The 18,947-nt window shown below is 34.7% G+C and overlaps 5 protein-coding genes across 5 annotated transcripts; 2 read left to right on the forward strand and 3 right to left on the reverse strand.

Moving 5' to 3' along the window:
* Positions 1-87: 87 nt before the first annotated feature.
* Positions 88-2,769, reverse strand: LOC104784617 (uncharacterized). Its single transcript, XM_087451722.1, has 4 exons — positions 2,405-2,769; positions 1,653-2,158; positions 629-1,549; positions 88-530 (listed from the first exon to the last, which is right to left on the reverse strand). Exons 1-4 carry the CDS (start codon positions 2,564-2,566, stop codon positions 266-268), a joined length of 1,854 nt encoding a protein of 617 aa, XP_087307848.1. The 5' UTR covers positions 2,567-2,769; the 3' UTR covers positions 88-265.
* A 335-nt stretch (positions 2,770-3,104) lies between these two features.
* On the forward strand, positions 3,105-4,785 carry LOC104784618 (uncharacterized protein C594.04c). The gene is made up of 3 exons (XM_010509656.3): positions 3,105-3,616; positions 3,722-3,985; positions 4,104-4,785. Exons 1-3 carry the CDS (start codon positions 3,389-3,391, stop codon positions 4,581-4,583), a joined length of 972 nt encoding a protein of 323 aa, XP_010507958.1. The 5' UTR covers positions 3,105-3,388; the 3' UTR covers positions 4,584-4,785.
* A 223-nt stretch (positions 4,786-5,008) lies between these two features.
* Positions 5,009-6,731, forward strand: LOC104784619 (putative inactive purple acid phosphatase 14). The gene is made up of 4 exons (XM_010509657.2): positions 5,009-5,362; positions 5,451-6,132; positions 6,212-6,387; positions 6,479-6,731. The coding sequence occupies exons 1-4, from the start codon at positions 5,065-5,067 to the stop codon at positions 6,526-6,528; spliced, it is 1,206 nt and encodes a 401-aa protein (XP_010507959.1). The 5' UTR covers positions 5,009-5,064; the 3' UTR covers positions 6,529-6,731.
* A 2,584-nt stretch (positions 6,732-9,315) lies between these two features.
* On the reverse strand, positions 9,316-10,845 carry LOC104784620 (B3 domain-containing transcription factor NGA1). The gene has a single exon (XM_010509658.3). The coding sequence runs from the start codon at positions 10,384-10,386 to the stop codon at positions 9,421-9,423; it is 966 nt and encodes a 321-aa protein (XP_010507960.1). The 5' UTR covers positions 10,387-10,845; the 3' UTR covers positions 9,316-9,420.
* Positions 10,846-17,194: 6,349 nt separating this feature from the next.
* On the reverse strand, positions 17,195-18,930 carry LOC104784622 (soluble inorganic pyrophosphatase 3). The gene is made up of 8 exons (XM_010509659.2): positions 18,802-18,930; positions 18,549-18,713; positions 18,390-18,455; positions 18,208-18,315; positions 18,055-18,120; positions 17,747-17,867; positions 17,559-17,640; positions 17,195-17,459 (listed from the first exon to the last, which is right to left on the reverse strand). Exons 2-8 carry the CDS (start codon positions 18,711-18,713, stop codon positions 17,417-17,419), a joined length of 651 nt encoding a protein of 216 aa, XP_010507961.1. The 5' UTR covers positions 18,802-18,930; the 3' UTR covers positions 17,195-17,416.
* Between the last annotated feature and the right edge of the window lie 17 nt (positions 18,931-18,947).

Raw genomic sequence — 18,947 nt, forward strand, 5'->3', positions numbered from 1 at the left:
GCCGTGTTTTGACCTGAAACAGAACCGGTTCAACCTAAACCGAGCCTTTGAGCAAATTGAAAGCTGTCGATGATTCAGTAACAAGAATTGAAAATGATTAAATCCGATTAAACCGAAAGTATCAAATCTCACAAGTAGCTCTAGCTCTAGCAAGTATAAAAACTAAACCATCAAAATGGCACTGTACAGCAAATGCAAGGGCCACATTTTTGTAAAATGTATTTGTAGCAGTTTTTCTTCTTTCTCCACTTAAAGAGCCATTTATTTAGCCGTTGTTGTCTGGTTGGTTGAGGGGATCATCGCCTTCATTTCCATAGTGAGCCCATGGAAGAATTGACTCCATCAACACAGCCAATGCATGCCTATTTGCCAGATCACGTGGAGGAGGCGGTGGTGCTTGCTGTTCACCTCCCCCTTCACCCATTTGATCTCCTCCCACCATTCTTGGATTAGCCACAAAGTTCTGCAAATTGTCTGGTGGGAGTGTCGGCATCGAATCAGAGAAATCATGGGTTGATAAATGAGAGTACCTGGAATGTATAAGTGATCAGCTTTAGCCATAAGGAAACCATATGTGATCAGTTCTAGCCATAAGGAAAGTTAGGAATGAGATTTGAAAAACACTTACTGGTTATTCTCAGCAGAGAAAGCTTCTTTCCTTACACAAAGCCAGCTCTCGGCTTCGGTTCCGTCTTGTTCCAGTGACTCAATTACTAGATCAGCAGCACTCCGAAGCAATTTTTGTACATCTGGAAGCCTCCATATAAGGTAGTTCCTCTCGACATATATGTTGATAAGGTGATCCAAGGACATTATCTTTGATTCACCTGACCGGAAGTAAGAATGCTTGAGTATCTTTGTCCAAACCTGATCTTTCAAAGGTACTTTGTCCACTAGTTTCCTGAGTACTGTCGGATGAAGCTTCAAAGCTTGTTTCATGAGATCCAACGAGCTAGACTTCGAAGTATCTATGTGAGTGGCTTCTGAGGAAGACGAGGACTCCATCTTCTCAAGAAAAACCCGGGCTATTGCAAGAGAATATGAGAAATTAGGGAAGAGCCACAATGAGTTGTCATTTCGGTACTCCTCAGAGAATTGCTCCAGCCACGCATACTCCTCTGCTCTCAAAGCAAAGTAATCCACGCAAAACAAAGCGCCCACTGGATCACTCGTGTCCAATGAAAGCAAGAATTTGCAGACCTCCAACGCTGATCTATGACAGCCACGCCTGTCCATGTTTCTCATGTGAGTGAAAAGCGTTTTGAAGAACAGCTTGTTTGTGTCGTGGTTAAAATCCAACCGGCAGTTACCCTGGAACGGCGTGAACATAGGGTGCCATGCCCGCTCCAATCCGTACAAACACTTGCCAATGGCATCTGCAGCCATATCATGCTCACCAACAAACTTAAAGTAGTCCGCCATAGTAATGAGCGACTCGATATGGTAAGGATGGTGTATAAGGACACTTGCAACACCATTCAAATCATGGATAGCCTGTGCAGCTTGAAATGCCCTCTGAGCCTGCTCATATGAATCTGAATGGGTATATCTACACGTAAAAAGAAAAGTATTCCATCAGACGTAGAAAGTTACAATGTCTATATTCCAAATACACACACCCAACCAAAAAAAAAACTGTAAAAAAATGTTACCTGAAGTAGTTGTTACCATCTTTAGTCTCTAGAAACTCCATGGAGAAAGATCGATCCCAGCGAGACCAATTCTCCTTTGGAGAAATGAGAACCGTCTTTGTGATATGATGAGCTCCACGTCTTCCCCCTCGTCCCAGTCTAGAGCTACCACCACCTTGAGAACCACTCTCAAAGGACCTCATAGCCTTTGAACCATACACTCTCCTCAACTCGTTTTCAAGATTAAGATACTTGGGATCTATTTCCAAAACATATCGTGAAGAAGAAGCCTTTTTGGAAGAATCAGCATTTGCTTTGGTCTCCTGAACCTTATCAGCACTGAGACCAAGCGCTTCTAAAGTCTCATCCAAAGAGATTTCAGGCTTGGCCACATTGGAAGCAGTCTCTTTGTTTTTCTTCTTCTTCTTTTTCTTCGACTTATTCTTAGACACTACAACATTCTTTGACAAGTGATCAGCATCTTCATTCTTCTTCTCAACTATAGTCTCATCATCAGTCTCTATCTCCTGCAATCAAACACCTCAACTGTTACAGAAACACTTTTGTAATCATCACTTTGTATTTACCAACAAACAAAACATTTAAAGATCATTAGAATCAAAAACCACAAAACATCTAAAGATCAAACCTTTTGCATTCAAACTTATCAATACAGAGACATATGCACCGTTTCAATCCTAAAACGGATAAAAATTCCAGATACTACAATCAACCAAACAACCTAATTGGAGGTAAAAATCGGATAGACTGACCTCAGGATCTTCATCATCATCTTCGTTCAAGAGATCAAACGGATTAATCGAAGAACGAGCTCCCGATTCTTCGTCTTCGTCTTCTTCCTCTTCTTCGTGATGAATCTGTTGTTTCGATTCTTCATGTTCCTGGAGAACCTTCTTCAGCAGCCTCCCAGACATACTCTACTCCTGCTTCGTCTTCTCCAAAACCAAACGACGTCGAATTAAGACGGCGGAGAAAGGCGGCGACACCGATTAGATATCTCGACGGTCGATACGCTTAATCATCCCCTCGCTTCTCTTTACCCTTTTGAGAGGAGAATGTATCTTTCCGGTTATTACTTAACCGGCATCATTAAATCGGTAATGCTGAAAATTCCTATACCGGGACGGGAGAGATAAAAAACGAACCGAGATGCTGAAGAAGAAAGAAGCGACGTCGTTTCAATCTGATTTCTTTAAAGTTCAAATTTGGACCACATATAATAAAGGTGTTAATTTATAGTATATATGGAGAATCTGATTAAATTAGAATCCAATGCTTTCGGCTAGGCTAATAATTAGAGTCACCACGAGCAACGCTAATTATCTCTTCGTGATATCTTCAAAAGTAAACTATAATTTTGGATTTTTATATCGATAAAAGTGTATATTTTACACTATTACTTTCATTCTCCGCTATGCTTAACAAATGTAATCAGAAATCTCATACCATATCATCATTACGATACAAAATCATAGTCCAATTATTTTCTTAATTACTGACTTTTTCGGCTCTTTAAACAAAAAGCTAAACTTTTTCTACAGTTGATTAAATTTAAATTTTCATCAAAAGTATAAAATTAAACAGAAGACGCTAATCATAGCTGTGATCAAAGTGGGCCTACGAGGGCCCATACACGCCACAGCGAACCCAACCCAAAAGTCCAAAAGAGATTCGTTTTTTAAGCTCAGTTAATATAAATTGCACTCTCGTCTCCTTCCTCTTCCAGACAAACAAAAATGAATCGGAATCTTAGAAACGCCATTGTTGCATTCCTTGCACCACTTCCTTCTATCGTCTTCTACCTCACCTTTCTCCGTAATAATTACTCTCCATCCTCCGATTCAGAGCTCTCTTCTATTCATTCATGGTGTTTGAATCATCCGCTTCTTCTAGCAAACCTTCTCTTCTTCTTCAACGTCAATTTGCTCTTCTGGATCATCGGCTTACTCCAATCTAGCCACTGGGTACTCATTCATAATCTCCAAATTGTTTACCCATTTGTTAAAAATTTGTAATTTGATGATCTCTTCCTCAAATATCAGATTTTTTAAAAAATTTAAATTTTGTAGATGATCGATGTGTATTGGACTGTGATACCAGTAATGCTGGTTCATTACTTCGCTTCTCATCCATTGGCACAGTACAACAAGTGGAGATCCACGATTGTTATTATCCTGACATGGGTTTGGAGTATTAGGTTGACTCATAACTATTTCCGGCGGGAAAATTGGGAATGGGGTGCTAGAGAAGACTGGAGGTTCAACGACTTACGGAAACAGTACGGGAAACACTGGTGGTGGCTCTCCTTCTTCTCTGTTTACGTTTCGCAGCAGGTACATTATTGCCTACCACTTGTTCGACGAATTGCCTCAAAGAGCTTGTTTTATAGTCTAGTTATGTGTTTTCTGTTTCTCATTAAGCTTCTTTTTTTTTTTTCCAAATTGTGTTCAGATCTTCCTCATTGGGATATGTCTACCTTTGTATGTCATTCATTCAATTGATGCGCCACTAAACATCTGGGACTTTGTTTCCTCGGCTATCTGTTTGACGGGTATTGTCATGGCATACTACGCAGACACTCAGCTTCACGAGTTTGTAACCGGAAACCAAAAACTCAAGGAGCAAGGAAAGGCTAAAATCCCCAATCTTGACACTGGTTTGTGGCGTTACTCTAGACATCCTAATTACTTGGGAGAGCAATTGTGGTGGTGGGGATTAGTTATATTTGCTTGGAACCTTGGTCAAGGATGGACTTTGGTAGGTGCGTTGGTTAATACTCTGTGTTTGGTTTATGTAACGATTCTTGTCGAGCGTCGGATGGTGAAACAACAATACAGAGCTGAAGCTTATAGAGCGTATCAGAAGACAACCTCTGTGTGGATTCCATGGTTCAAATCTCATGATGTTGCTACTAAAGACAAGAACACTTAGTTTGTTTCCATAGAGATCCTTAGCTATGTATTATAATCATTGTTTGGTGTTTTCTTTTTCCTCTCATTTTATTTCCTTGGTTTTGTTTTCTTTGGTCTGTGTGTAAATTTTGCTTTAAAAATGGTTTTTTACTTCTGTCTATTTGGGCTTGTCATGTCTAGTAATCATACTAGTTATTTTATCTAAACTGAATATTCATGAATTGATTTCATTTCACAAAATCACAAAAATAAAATAAATGATGGTATTTTCGATGATATATTTCGTCAACAACGAACCAAAAGCATATGCCAAAATGGTTAGATATACTGATAAAATTTTGTAGAATATACCATTAGAATAAAATACAGTTTGAAGCTATCGTATCTTTCGGGAAATATCAAATCTAAAATCGCTATAAAAACAGGGTGCAACCTAAGCCAAATAAATACATTAGTCTCGTTCTCATATACAGTTTCATTATAGTCACAAACCTAACTCAATGGAGGGAACTCGGAGTAGATTTGTTTTATCCTCTGTTTTAAGTGTTTCTTTGATTTGCTTATGTCTTTCAACATGTCACGTTTCTGCTTACCCCTTCGGTGGAAGGCAGCTCCGCTTTAACAATGATGGTCGTTTCAAGATACTGCAAATTTCAGATTTGCACTACGGTTTTGGCAAAGAGACGCCATGCTCCGACGTAGCACCAGAAGAAAAGCCTTACTGCTCTGATCTCAACTCCACCGCCTTTTTACAGCGAACTATCGCCTCCGAGAAGCCCGATCTCATCGTCTTCTCCGGTACAAAAAATAAATTTATATTATGTAACACTATTTTATTTTCCGGTTCCAAGTACTTATAATGATGTTGTTTTATTTTGTAACGCAGGAGATAATGTATATGGACTATGCGAGACAAGCGACGTGGCAAAATCGATGGATAGGGCATTTGCTCCAGCCATCGAATCGGGGATTCCATGGGTGGCCATTTTGGGGAATCACGACCAAGAATCCGACATGACTAGAGAATCACTGATGAAATACATAGTCAAACTCCCTAACTCGTTGTCTCAAGTAAACCCTCCCGATGCTTGGCTATACCAAATAGATGGCTTTGGTAATTACAATCTACAAATAGAAGGTCCTTTTGGGTCTCCTCTCTTCTTCAAGTCCATTCTCAATCTTTATATGCTCGACGGTGGATCTTACACGGATCTCAAGGGCTTTATTTACGAATACGATTGGGTCAAAACCTCTCAGCAGAATTGGTATGAACACACTTCTAAATGGCTCGAGATGGAACACAAGAGGTGGCCTTTCCCACAGAACGGTACCGCTCCGGGGTTGGTTTACCTCCATATTCCGATGCCGGAGTTTGCACTGTTCAACAAATCGACGGAGATGACTGGAGTGAGACAAGAACGTACATGTTCTCCACCTATCAACTCTGGTTTCTTCACCAAACTTGTCGAAAGAGGTGAAGTCAAAGGTGTTTTCAGCGGTCACGACCACGTCAATGACTTCTGTGCCGAACTCCATGGAATCAACCTCTGTTACGCTGGCGGTGCCGGGTAACTAGCTTGTGCCACACGCTTCTATATATAAACCTTGCCCTTACTTATAACACACGCTTCTATATATCTGTTTTAGGTATCATGGGTATGGAAAGGTTGGTTGGGCTAGGAGAGTAAGAGTGGTCGAAGCTCAGCTTGAGAAGAGTAAGTATGGATATTGGGGACCTGTTGATACAATCAAAACTTGGAAACGGCTCGATGATAAGAATCATTCTTTGATTGATACTCAACTTCTCTGGTCCAAGAACACAAGTAAGTAAATCTCAGGTCATCTATAAACCATTCAACTTTATATCAACTTAAATCTCACATCTTAATTTGGAGTTTTTTTTTCTTATTGCAGCGGATGAGATAAATATTGGGTTTAGTTGCCCTACTATACCACAGCACTAGTCATGCATTGACCGGAGTGTTTGTAGAGTGATAGGGTTTTTTTTCTTTGATTATTTATTTATGATTTACTATTTCAATATTTTGTTTAGCATTAAAAAAAGGCAACTTATCAGCTTATGATTTCCTTCTCTGTTAGTCTGTTACATTCATTTGATTTTTCTCAATATAGTTTGCTCTATAGTCAATTGGGCACGCTTCTGTAATTTAATTATATTCGGCAATGATTATAAATAGTTTATAATGTAGGGACTGGGTAAGAAATATTGAAAGAGTGAAAGCGAAGGTAGAGAAAAGCAAAACTTGAATTTCACATTCCGCTACTTTTTTACTCGTTAGAAACGCCAAGACGTTTGCATATTTCGATTGAAAAAACTGTATGTTTTTTTTTTTTTGGGTGAGTTTTAAGGCCAACGGAGTCGACAAAATCCCAATTCTCCTCCAACTAGCTAGGGTTTCAGTTTAACTTGTGATCACTAGTTTCAGATAATCTTCATTCACGAGAGATTTGATGCATGTAAATGTTCTCGCTTCTCTCTCCACGATTACAGAATTTGATCAAATTTATATCATACAATATCAAGCATTGATGCACCTTTCATCTGGCTAGACTAATCTAATAGTTATTTAGATTTTTTGTAGGATCTATTTAGTAGTTATATTCAGTATTGTTGAAAACTGATGTTTTAGTGTAATATTTTTTCAGAAATTTATTAGTAGTGGTGGTTTCTTGTAGACGTATTGATATATTTTTAATGATTTTTCTCAAAGTAAACTACATACTATACTATAAAGAATATTGGTAAATCTATCATACATGCATGACTTATGAAAACATGTGTTTGATGATGATGTATTGATATCACGACTTATACTCATAGATGGGACATATATATGCATCTTTTAAACATCATCACCAAAAAAAAATCGTTTGCAAAACCTTTAGTATGAATTGAAGTTAGGTCTACTATATAAAACCCTAAAGCTAAAGTTTGAGATTTATAATGAATGTATGCGTTTATAACTTTATGAAAACACCATAATCATCATATAGGTCATGATTACATATAACTAGATGCTAAGCTATAAGGTACACACATGTGATAAATCATACTAGATGCTTGTATATCTATATATACATTTTCCAAGTACAATTATGAAATAAATCCTGAATTTGCCACTTATTTACAAGACTGCCATTGAGTTAATTTTAAAAAGTAAAAATCGGATTGGGTTTGAAAATTAAATATTACTAACAGATCAGGGTCCAAGCCCATTTCATTTATACATCTTGCAATTAAGACATCAGATTAATATTTTTGGGTCCAAACGAGCCCAATTTTTTTTTCTTTTTTTTTCCATTGAATTGTTTTTAGAAGCTAATATATTACTAATATTAAAATTTTCAAACAATACTAATAAGAATCAATTGATGTGTTACATAATAAGAATTAATTAATCGACTTGCACAACTCTAAATACAAAAGTCTTACATAATATAGGAATAAAAAAAAACAAATAATACAAATTCAAATTATATTATACTCATATATTTTAAAATTATAATATATTATGTAATACGATTATCTTTACACTGTAAATGAAATAGAAAATTTTTAAAAATAGTTTATTTGTTGACTAAATAAAAGTTAATGAACATTAATGATATATATAATAAACCACACCATATAGTAAATGGAAATTATACACTACATAATTATAGTTAATTCAAAAAATACAAAAAAAATATTATTTACATATATATATATATATGTAATATAATCAATAAAAAAATTTTTTTTAGTTTTTAAATGAAAATATATCCCCGCGGTGTACCGCGGGTGAATATCTAGTTATCTACATAGCAATATTATATATACATTTAACGTATATGTGTAATATAAACATAACAATATATATTTACATTAAATGTGTCTCTGCAATGTACTGGACGTATGTGTTGTGTAATACTTCAGAGTTCAGACCAAGAGACCAAAAGAGCGACCCAAAATAAAAAGCATAAGTGACCACAAAATAATTATATATTTTAATTTTCCAAATTCTATAGCATATAGCTTTGTTAATAATGCTCATGATAATAACTAAATGCATCAGAAAACATATGTGAAAACAGATCATACCTTTTTCAATCGCCCCAAGATGAGAAAAAGAAAGAAAAGAAAAGAAAGAAGCTCTTCTCTTTTTGCTAATGTAGACATCACAATGATACAAAGAAACAAGATTTTTTTAATTATTGTTTTGTCACTGCCCATCTCCTGCAACTCTGCCTAACTAATATCCAGCAATAGCTTCAGAAAAAAGCAGCAGCAGCAGCCATATTTAGTAACCAAACATAGAAACCCATCACCAAAATTAATTGCAGGGACAATAATTAATGATACATATATATAACTACAAAATGCAACACTCATATATATATAGAGACAATTCACTTTTCTAAGACAGCCCATCAAACTCTGAAAACTTTCTGACCACAGAGACATACAAGAGAGACATGGGTTTACACTGATCCCAATCCTAGTTCATGTCGTCTCTTCTTATAATATCTCACTTATTTTGTACCCAATGTTTCCTACTCTATACAGACTTACAATCTTATTACTTACCCTATGATCTGTTTTGCCAAATGTAAATATAATACTCCAATGATATAGAACTACTTCATATATCTATTTATACACACAATCAAGATTTTCAAGAACATTTGTACTATCCGAATCCATAAATTTTCACTATTATTAGAACATATATCAATTGATCTCCAATAAATTTGTAATGAAATCAATGCATATTATATAACGTCATATATAAATATATATATGTAGAATTATGTGTACTTTTCCAAGATATACCAACTAATATAATCATCATTAATTATTGATCCAAATCAAAAGACAACGAAGACTTTCCTTTCTTAGAGAAGTGATCATCTTCACTGTTGCTTCCAAGTCTCAGCTGGAACAAAGAGGGAGATGATGAAGCACCACCACCACCTCCGCCACGTGGCAAACTCCCACCGGAAGATGACTCCTCCTCCTCGGTGCTGTTGGTCGTCATTCCACTCTCGCCACATTCCATATCAACTCCGAAAAGCCTCAGTCTCTTCCCGGCAGTTCCAACAAGTCCTTGATTAGCTCTTCCGTGCATCATCACCGGCACAGATTCGATCACTAACGGATCAGCCACCACCGCCGCAGAACTACTGACCCTCTGGTCCACTGACCTGACGAAATAACCATAACCAAACTCTCTCGGGATTTGATGATAATTGTAACCACCACCGTGATGATGATGATGACGTTGCTGCTGATGGTTATAGAGATTGTAACTTGTAGAAGGGAAACTGTAAAACCTAGGGAACATAGCTCCGGCGGAGAAGTGAGGATGATGGTCAGGGACTTTAGGTCGTCTCCTCCAGTCAATAAACAAACGACTGTCTCTCCCTGAATCTCCGACACATCTTTGAAAAGAGACAATATCTCCGGCGTCAAGCTTTTTGTCTTTAACGAATCTGCTCCAACCTTTGGTCATGACATAGCTTTGACTACTGTTCCAGTAAGAGTAACGGAACCTCCAAGATTTGCCTGTGAGATCTTCGAAGTTTAAAAGCAAACCTTTCTCGTTTGAGGATGAATCTAATGGGAAGAATCTCTCTGCGTGTTGCTTTGGGATCACAAGTCTGTTTAGCTTCCCAACATCACTTGGAGTCACCACTTTGTCAAACATGTGCTCTCTCTCTACTACTTCTCTAGCTCCTTCTCCTTCTTGTAAAAGCTTCTTCTCTTCTTCGTCTTCTTCTTCTTCATCTCCATCTCTTGAAAGAGACAGATTCGTCATCATCTTTACAATTTTCAGATCTCTCTTGAAGATGTGACCAAGAAATGGGTTTCGATGACTTCACAGCTTCCTGAGGGGTGACTTTGAAATTGAGAAAGGAGGAGAGAAGCAAAAACCCTAAAATTTGGAAGGAGAGGAGGAGAATTGGAGGGGGAAAAAGGTTAGATAGGTGATGTGATTGACCTAATTATACATAAATAGAAAGTGGGTTTAGCCTAACTTCACTGATCATCAGCACCACCTATCTCTCCTCTTCTCTATCTCTATCTCTATCTTTTACTGTTTCAAGCAATATTTATAGCTCTTTGAAATTGAGGGGATGAAGAGTCTCAAGATTTTTAGAAGAACAAGAAGAAGAGAAAAATCATCAATGTTATAATGTTATGATGAGAATGATGGAGATATGGGCAAGAGAACCAATTTAGAGGGACCCATGAATAAATCTGGTTCAGTTCATGTGACCTTATTGTCCTTTTACCACCATCCCCTAGCTATAGCTAGTTTCTTCTTTCTTTCCTCCTTATAACATAATGGTATTTTTTTTTTTTTTTTTTTGATCAAATAACATAATGGTATTTATTTAAATAATTCCCCATATAAAAATACAATTCATTTGCTAACTATAAATGCTTGAGATCGAAAAAAAAAGAAAGAATCAGATTTTGTCCAACGTAGTAGATGGTTGGGATATGAGGCGAAGAGAGATGATAATGTCGTGGGTTTAGGGATCGAGAATTTTTTGGTTTTTTGTTTTAATTTAGAATCTTAAATCTAATACACAATCAAAAATGATTAATAAGTACTTTATCAATAATCTCCTTCTAATGGGTTTGCTGCAATTTTGGTTCACAAAGACAAAATTGGCATGTTGTTTGTCTTTGGCCTTTACTCTTGACTTTTTGTTATGGTTACCCTTCTCTCCTTTAAAAATTTATTGGTTTACACAATTATACACATACATGTAAAATATGGTGTGTTGTTTGAGTGTTACATGTTTTACTATTGCAACTGTTGTTATATACTTTCCCCACTTGTAAGAGATGCTTTTTATATTAATCACACATTTATACCCCTCTTACCTGTCCTTTTTTTGTAATTCCAGTGACAACTTTATTTTGTGTGTGTGTGTGTGTTTTTTTTATCACTTACAATGTTGTGTATGCTAGTTGCTACGTTGCATTATATATAAAACATCAAAACCATAAATTTTTAAACAAAACTAAAAATTATATACAGAATATATGTGAGTTTTTAAAAATTCATGAGTTTCTAACTCAAAATTAGTTGATGATAAATATATTAGTTAATATCTCTTGAATTTTACTTTAATTCTTTTTATCTTAATATGAAATTATAAACACATATCTAAACTTGATAACTTTTTGTTATGTCTATCTCGAATTAAATGGAACATGATTGTTAAACCTAAAAATTAAACAGATTATATTGTTGTTTGCCTATTAGACAAATAAAATATTTATTTTGAAGAATTCCTAAATTGGTCTACTTATCAATATATAGTTTAATTTCAAATGATAGTTTGATAAGATATAAAAAGTATTCGAATAGTCAATTTTAATCTGTGGATTGATAGTATATTATTATTTTGGTTATTTATTACATCTTCTCTAATATCATTGATCAGATTACCTATCAATCTCCATCTTAATATGTTTGGTTGGCTGATTACTTTTTCTTTAAAAGAACTGGCCAGGCCAATCTAGATCTAGATATATACATAATCGCTAAATAAATACTATATATAGTATATGAATTACAACTCTTCAACTTATATAAATATGGTTAAAGTAACTCAGGTCGTGATTCTATCAAGGTTAGCCGACACACTCGTACGTACACCCTCTTTTGATCTACTCTTAAATCTTAATTATCTCTCTTTGATCATATTCATACACCTTCATCTGAAAATCCTCTTTATGCCTCATTTTTATGTAACTGTCCTCAAAACAACTATCGTGACTAGTAATTCGTGGATTTGTACGCATATGCCTAGTCGGTAAATTCTTTTCACGAATTACAAATCCACAGAATTTACAAAATCATGATATGCTCGTAATGTCACAAAATCCATCATGAGAGAGGAAAAAAAATGTATAGGAATTAGGAACCTCTTTAATCAATTGAATAAAATAAGAAAAATAGACATGGTCTTGTTCTTGGACCGGCCAAAGAATCCTAGAGTTTATGGCTCAAGATATATAACTTTTCACATAAAACGAAAATCGATACATTTGTTTGCTCCAGCGCATCGTACTAACAGCAGCATGTACCAATGTTTTTTTTTTCGGTTTTGTTCATGTAACGAAGTTAGTATAGTAACATTACACATGTTGCTCTGGAACATGACACGTAACACTTGAACCCTGGCAAACCCTTAACAACTAATAAATTAATAGTTTTCACGTATTGTCAATGTTAATCTAAAAATTGTGTACGTACGTGGTCCTGAAAGAGACTAAGCACCCTTCACGTTCCTTTATCCAATTTTGGTTTAAATGTAATGACTGGCAAATTAATGATTAAAGCTTATAACTTTATCAAAATAGAACTGTACTAGTGGGCAGTGGTTGTATGTTCATGTTAATCGATGTTATCCGCCGATTACTACTTTAACATTCTTTTTTTTTTATACCATCAGTCTCTATCACATATTTTTCATTGACGGCTGAACTTATATATATTACGCTGGGCTCAGAGAACTCGATTAGAAGAAAGTTTAAAACCTGAAATGAAAAAGCTAGTAGCTGTAGGTAAATGAACATTGATAAACGTGGTCCAATTTCTCATCCTTAGTACATAATTGGTTGGACACAAAAGCCTCTAGTCGATACATTGTTTTCTTATGTTTCATCGTTATGGCTACGAATCTTAATCCTTTGCAATTTAATCAAAATCTATTAGTATATACATATATATATCTAATGTATCAAATTCTATTTGATATAATTGACTGTTATTCATAATCATTGCATGGCTTGCTTTGCTTGTCTTCTTTTCTTTGTAAATTTTCAAATTGTAATGGGTTGTTTCGTCCACGCGCATCTTATAAATTGACGCCCGGCTAATTAATACTCTGTGATTGAATGAACTGGATATTAATATTATTAGGTTGGATAATATCAGCAAAATAAATGTTACGGATACAATCTTATTTCCAAAATTTACAAAAATAGCCAAGCACAACTAAAGGCAATACAATTAAGTCTTTCTTTAGATAATGAACACTATTCTTTTTGTTCTCCAGTCATTTTTTTTCTCTTTTCAATATTTACATATGATCATCTCTCTATCACCTTAAGTTCTTGTAGAGACTAGAGAGAGAAAGAATAATACAATTAAATATCAAAGAAATTACGAGGAAACCATGGCGTCGTCCTTTTCAAAGCTATGCCCTATATATTACTCTACTAGCCACGGGGACCTCTCTATTTCTATACATCTCACTCTTCAATTACTATAATCAGAGTATTTCTAAATTTAAATTTAAACTGAACTAAAAATGCAGCAACTTATCTTACGAATCTACGATCGAAATATATAAAGATAATGTACGTCAATCATCCTTCAAAAGATCAGCATTTGTACTTGCAAATTTGCTATGCGTCTAAAATGGTTAACGGAGCGTGTGGTTGTTTGAGTCGAGTAGATGAGAGTTTAATGTAGCTAGTTTAATGCATATAACGTATCAGATTAATAATTTTACTAGTTCTGTTACCAAATTTATTCTGGTCTTTTACGGCCAAAAAATAATACTATATTTATATTCACTATTAATTATTGATAGTCTTTTTCAGTAAATATTTATGTCGGTACTATTTGATTAAGGGGTTGGCTGGTAATTTATTTTTGGAACCGTAGAGATATTAAAATAATTTAAAGATTTCAGTCAGATTTTCACTAAATCACTAGATATATACTTTTGATCTTCCTAAAATTTGCTAGTAACTCTTAAAACTCTCATAATCAATTTTTTTTTTTTTGTTTTTATTTTCGTTTCTTATTTCAAAGCCAATAATATATATCATATGTAGTTCCCATTACTTTTAAAGTCCGACACTTTGTTAACAAAACAAAAAAGTTACAGTCAAATTGTACAACCATTTAATTTTCATAAAAATAGTCCCATATGATCACAACTGTAACAAATGATCAACCTTCCACTGGTTTCAGACTCGATTCTGACCTGACAATTTTGTAGCATAATTTATGTCACACTATCGAACGTACGTGTGAATTGACCCACACAAATAACGATCGAAGTAGTTTGTTAGTCGTTGTTTTGTGGGATTAAACTATGATTTCGCAAACCCACTTTATGGTACGGTAGTAGATTAATGTACCAAATTAGCTTATGAGAATGATGGAGAGTAGGTGTGTATATAGAGATATTTTGGCATATGATAATGAAAGAAGAAAATATGGGGTTAATTAGGGTAAGGACCACTTTGTTATTGTATACTGAAAAAACAGACTTGCACTTATTTTAAATGCCCACTCGCGCTCCTTTCTTTTGTCCATCTCCTACAACGTAACCCTCTTATCCCACTAGAGAGGATCTTTCCCTCCTTTCAAATGCCAAGGCCAAACTCTGTAGATGGAGTATCATTTTTACCCTTCATCAATTGTAATTGCATGTTAAACCAAAACAATCCTTAGGAAAATTTCTTATTAGTTATAACTAAACATTATAACCACACACAAAAAAAAAAACTCTTAAACATATATTTTCAATCTATACATAAAGCATATTGGTTATATATATTTATATATAGTTAGATCAATTGGTTGGGGCAGGACTGGCTTTTGCTCGATCCATCGAGGTGTGTATGGGGGCAAGACAAGAACCGTAGCCTTTAGAAAATTAGGGTTTCTTTTTGTTTTCTTTTTTTTATAAAGAAGAAATAGTATATAATAAAAATTAGTTGTAGGTTTTTCTGGACCGACGCGATCTCCGTAGAGTCACTTGCTCGTGTTAATTTAATATAAATCGATCATTATTTGTATATAAAAAGAGATACGATAATAATAGTATATAAGATCGGTCGCCATCGAAGAGGTAGTGGTGAGGTAGAAGGCGGTCCATTTTTTTTTTCTGAAATTTTTTTGTTTAATTTAAATTATTTTAAAAAGAAAATGGAGAATCGGTGGTGCGATAATGGCAACAACATGCTCCAGTTGTCAATTTGCCCCAGAGTCTAGGACTCTCTCCATCTCCTCACTCACTAGCCAACCCTCTCCTTTAATCTTTTTTTTTAAAAAAACATAATTACTGTAGTCTTTAAGCATGCATTTTGAAAGTAATGTGCAATTAAAAAAAAACATATATAGTAATAAGAAGAGGAAGAAAAGTTAAAATATGTTGTCGAGAATTATTTGCTTTTATTCAAATTCTTAAAATTTTAGATTCGTATAGCCAAAAAATTTCATTTTTTTCAAAAGTACTAATCTATATATAAAGATGGACTCAATCTATATATCACATGTTATGAAGATTATTATCAGAATTCTGTCTTTATAATATAAAACATATACATATATATATATATATATATCATTATAATGTTCATATTGTTCGATACATATTTATTACTATTTCCCACAAGAAAGTGACAATAATAAACCATGCATTTTCGAACATAATTTTACATTTTCGGTTTTTGTCCGTAGTTAGTGTGGTTTACTTTTTTTTTTAAAAAAATTTAGTGTAGAAAATGGTGTCACACTTAGCCTATAATAGAACTAAACAAGAAAGAAACAAATAGTGATAATCCGATAATGAGAACAAATAAACTGATGATTATCGATTGAGTTGAAATATAAATGCAAAAATATATGAGGTGGGGTCGGTTTGTATGGAAGGGTGGATACAGAGGAATCATATTCATATCCGAAAGCCAAAGACACCATTTTGATTTGGATAGGAGGTTTTTATTTGCAAAAATTGGGATTCTTCTATATATATATTTTGTGACCTTTATATCTTATATAAATTGTAAATTTATACTATTACACTTACATAGATAATATTATAATGTGTGATTTGCCACAAAAAAGAAAAAAAAAATTATAATGTAATATTAAATTGACTCCATCCATCTCTGGAACTAACTATAAAGGGCTCTGCGGTGTTAACAGGAAAAGTCAGCTTCCCCTGCAGCTCTTATATATTCACATTCATTTTACTGTTCACACTCTTAAATCTTCATAACTCTCTATTTTGCATCTATTTTCTATTTTTATTTTATAGATATTCATACGTACACATGTCGGACCATATCTTACAGAATCATTTAGTTGATTACAGTTAAATTTTTTTAAAATACGGGAATAAATTGGAGTACATTTACTCATTAGTATAGGGAGTAGTAGTAGTAGTGTGGTCCCTTAAGAAAAAGAAGAAGAAAAAAAAGTGAGGCCCAAAATAAATAAGTTACATAGATATGATAAAATCCAAAAAGCCCATTCTCTGTCTAAATATGTGCTACTCGTGTTTAGTCGCTTTCTCTATTTGGATCCACACTATCACAATATTTTGCTTAACCTGTATCTATTCACTGTACTTTAATCTAGTGTACAGAGATCTTTCCTTAGGATTTTTTTTTTTTTAATAAGAAATATCGATTCTAGCACGTGTCGGTTCATCATATACAATTGGTTTTTGTTTTCTCGTCGTTATGTATGTAGATTCTAATCATTTTTGTATGAGATGGTTTTAGTGGTATGGCCTATTTATTGTATCTCTTAAGGCCATTTAGTGAACGAGTTAAAACGATATGTAATGTCAAAGAGATTAGGCAAAACTGCATTATGTATCCGTTTCAAATTATACAACTGAACAAAATTGCAACATCACAAGGTACAAAAATCAAACAAAACCAAAAAAAAACAAAACTGCAAAAGCTGATCATATGATTTATATGAATATGTGAAATAATAAAATATGTATATGCGGATGCTGCCAATAATAATCATCTCTTCCGTGTAAACAAAAACAATGTTTTGTTGTTGTTGTTCATCTCCTCAAGGTATGGAGAATATACTCAGCGTATAGATCCCTGTAATTTCACAAACAATGCAGATACGTTTACTTACTCAAATTTTTTCAAACGAAGTTTGTGACTTTATTAGGGTTTTATGGTTCGGTGAAGTCTTACATGGAGTACTGGATTGCTTCATGTGCAGTCTCTGATGGCAAGAAATCGTTCACAGCCACCTTCTTGTTCTCGTTCTTCTTATCTATATATATATAACCGAACGTGATTTTATAAGGTTCTTTAGTTAGTTTGCTCCTAATTTTTTTGATGTAATTGGAGATGTGATCATCAAAGAAGGAGGATCTTACAGTCTTCAAAGAAACGGCGGATTTCAGAGAGACGATGAGGAGCGAGTTGTTTGATGTCTGTGAAATGTTTGTACTCTGGATCATCAGCACATACTGCGATGATCTTGTCATCTTTCTCACCCTGAAAATTATCAGCAGGTTTAACTTTTAGATCAAAGCTCTGATTTTGGAAATTTGGATTTCTTGGATTGCAAGTTTGATTGATTCTAAAAGGTTTCACTTTTGGATGATCTCTAATTCTCTATCTAATGTATTTGTTAGAAATAAGAAACATATATGCAATGGGTGAGGGAATTGAGAGGAGAAACCTGATCAATCATGGGCATTAATCCAATGGCTCTAGCACGGAGAAAACAGCCTGGAAGCACTGGTTCCTACACGTATCAGAAGCTAGATCAGGTCAAAACACAATGTGGTACTTAATGAAAATTTGTGTTTGGTTGTGATAAAACACACTTTACCTGCATAAGGACAAGAACATCAAGGGGATCGTTATCTTCACACAATGTCCTAGGGATGAATCCATAGTTGTGTGGATAAACAACTGACGAGTACAAGATCCGGTCAACCTGAGATCGAATTAAATGTCATCAATCAGAACACTTAAGAGAAAAGAAGATCACATTCTGAAGATTTCACATACCTTGATCAGACCGGTCTTTTTGTCGAGTTCATATTTCACTTTGCTTCCTTTTGTGATCTCAACCACCTGACCAGAGAGGGCTCTCACGTTAACAGACCAATAGAGAGAAAGAGACTAAAGAAGGGCTTATCTGAGTTATGTAAGGTGAGAGAGACATACCACATTGAAGACCAATGGAGCATCAGGACCAATCTCAAGGTCGTGCCATGGATGTGCAGCTACAGATCTCCTGGATAGAGTTGAGAGAATCCTCTCGTTCAGTTTTGGAACAGGACGAGGAGATTGACTTGATTCCTGAGTCTCTTCATACGTTTCTTCACTCATCTGTGATCACATCGATCGCATAAATTTAACAAAGACTTAAAATGATCGTGAAGACAAAACAGAGCATTTGGAAACAATCAGAGATTACCTTTAGATCTTCAAAGGGACAAAAACAAATGTAAGTTTCTGCACAAAACAGAGCTACGTATATATATACACGAGAAACTAGAGTTTAATAATAGCATCAAGATTTAGTCAAAATCGAATTTAATGATACCAGAGATATTCTTTCTC

This window comes from Camelina sativa, chromosome 5, assembly GCF_030686135.1.
Source record: "Camelina sativa cultivar CO46 ecotype springtype chromosome 5, ASM3068613v1".
NCBI lineage: Eukaryota > Viridiplantae > Streptophyta > Magnoliopsida > Brassicales > Brassicaceae > Camelina > Camelina sativa.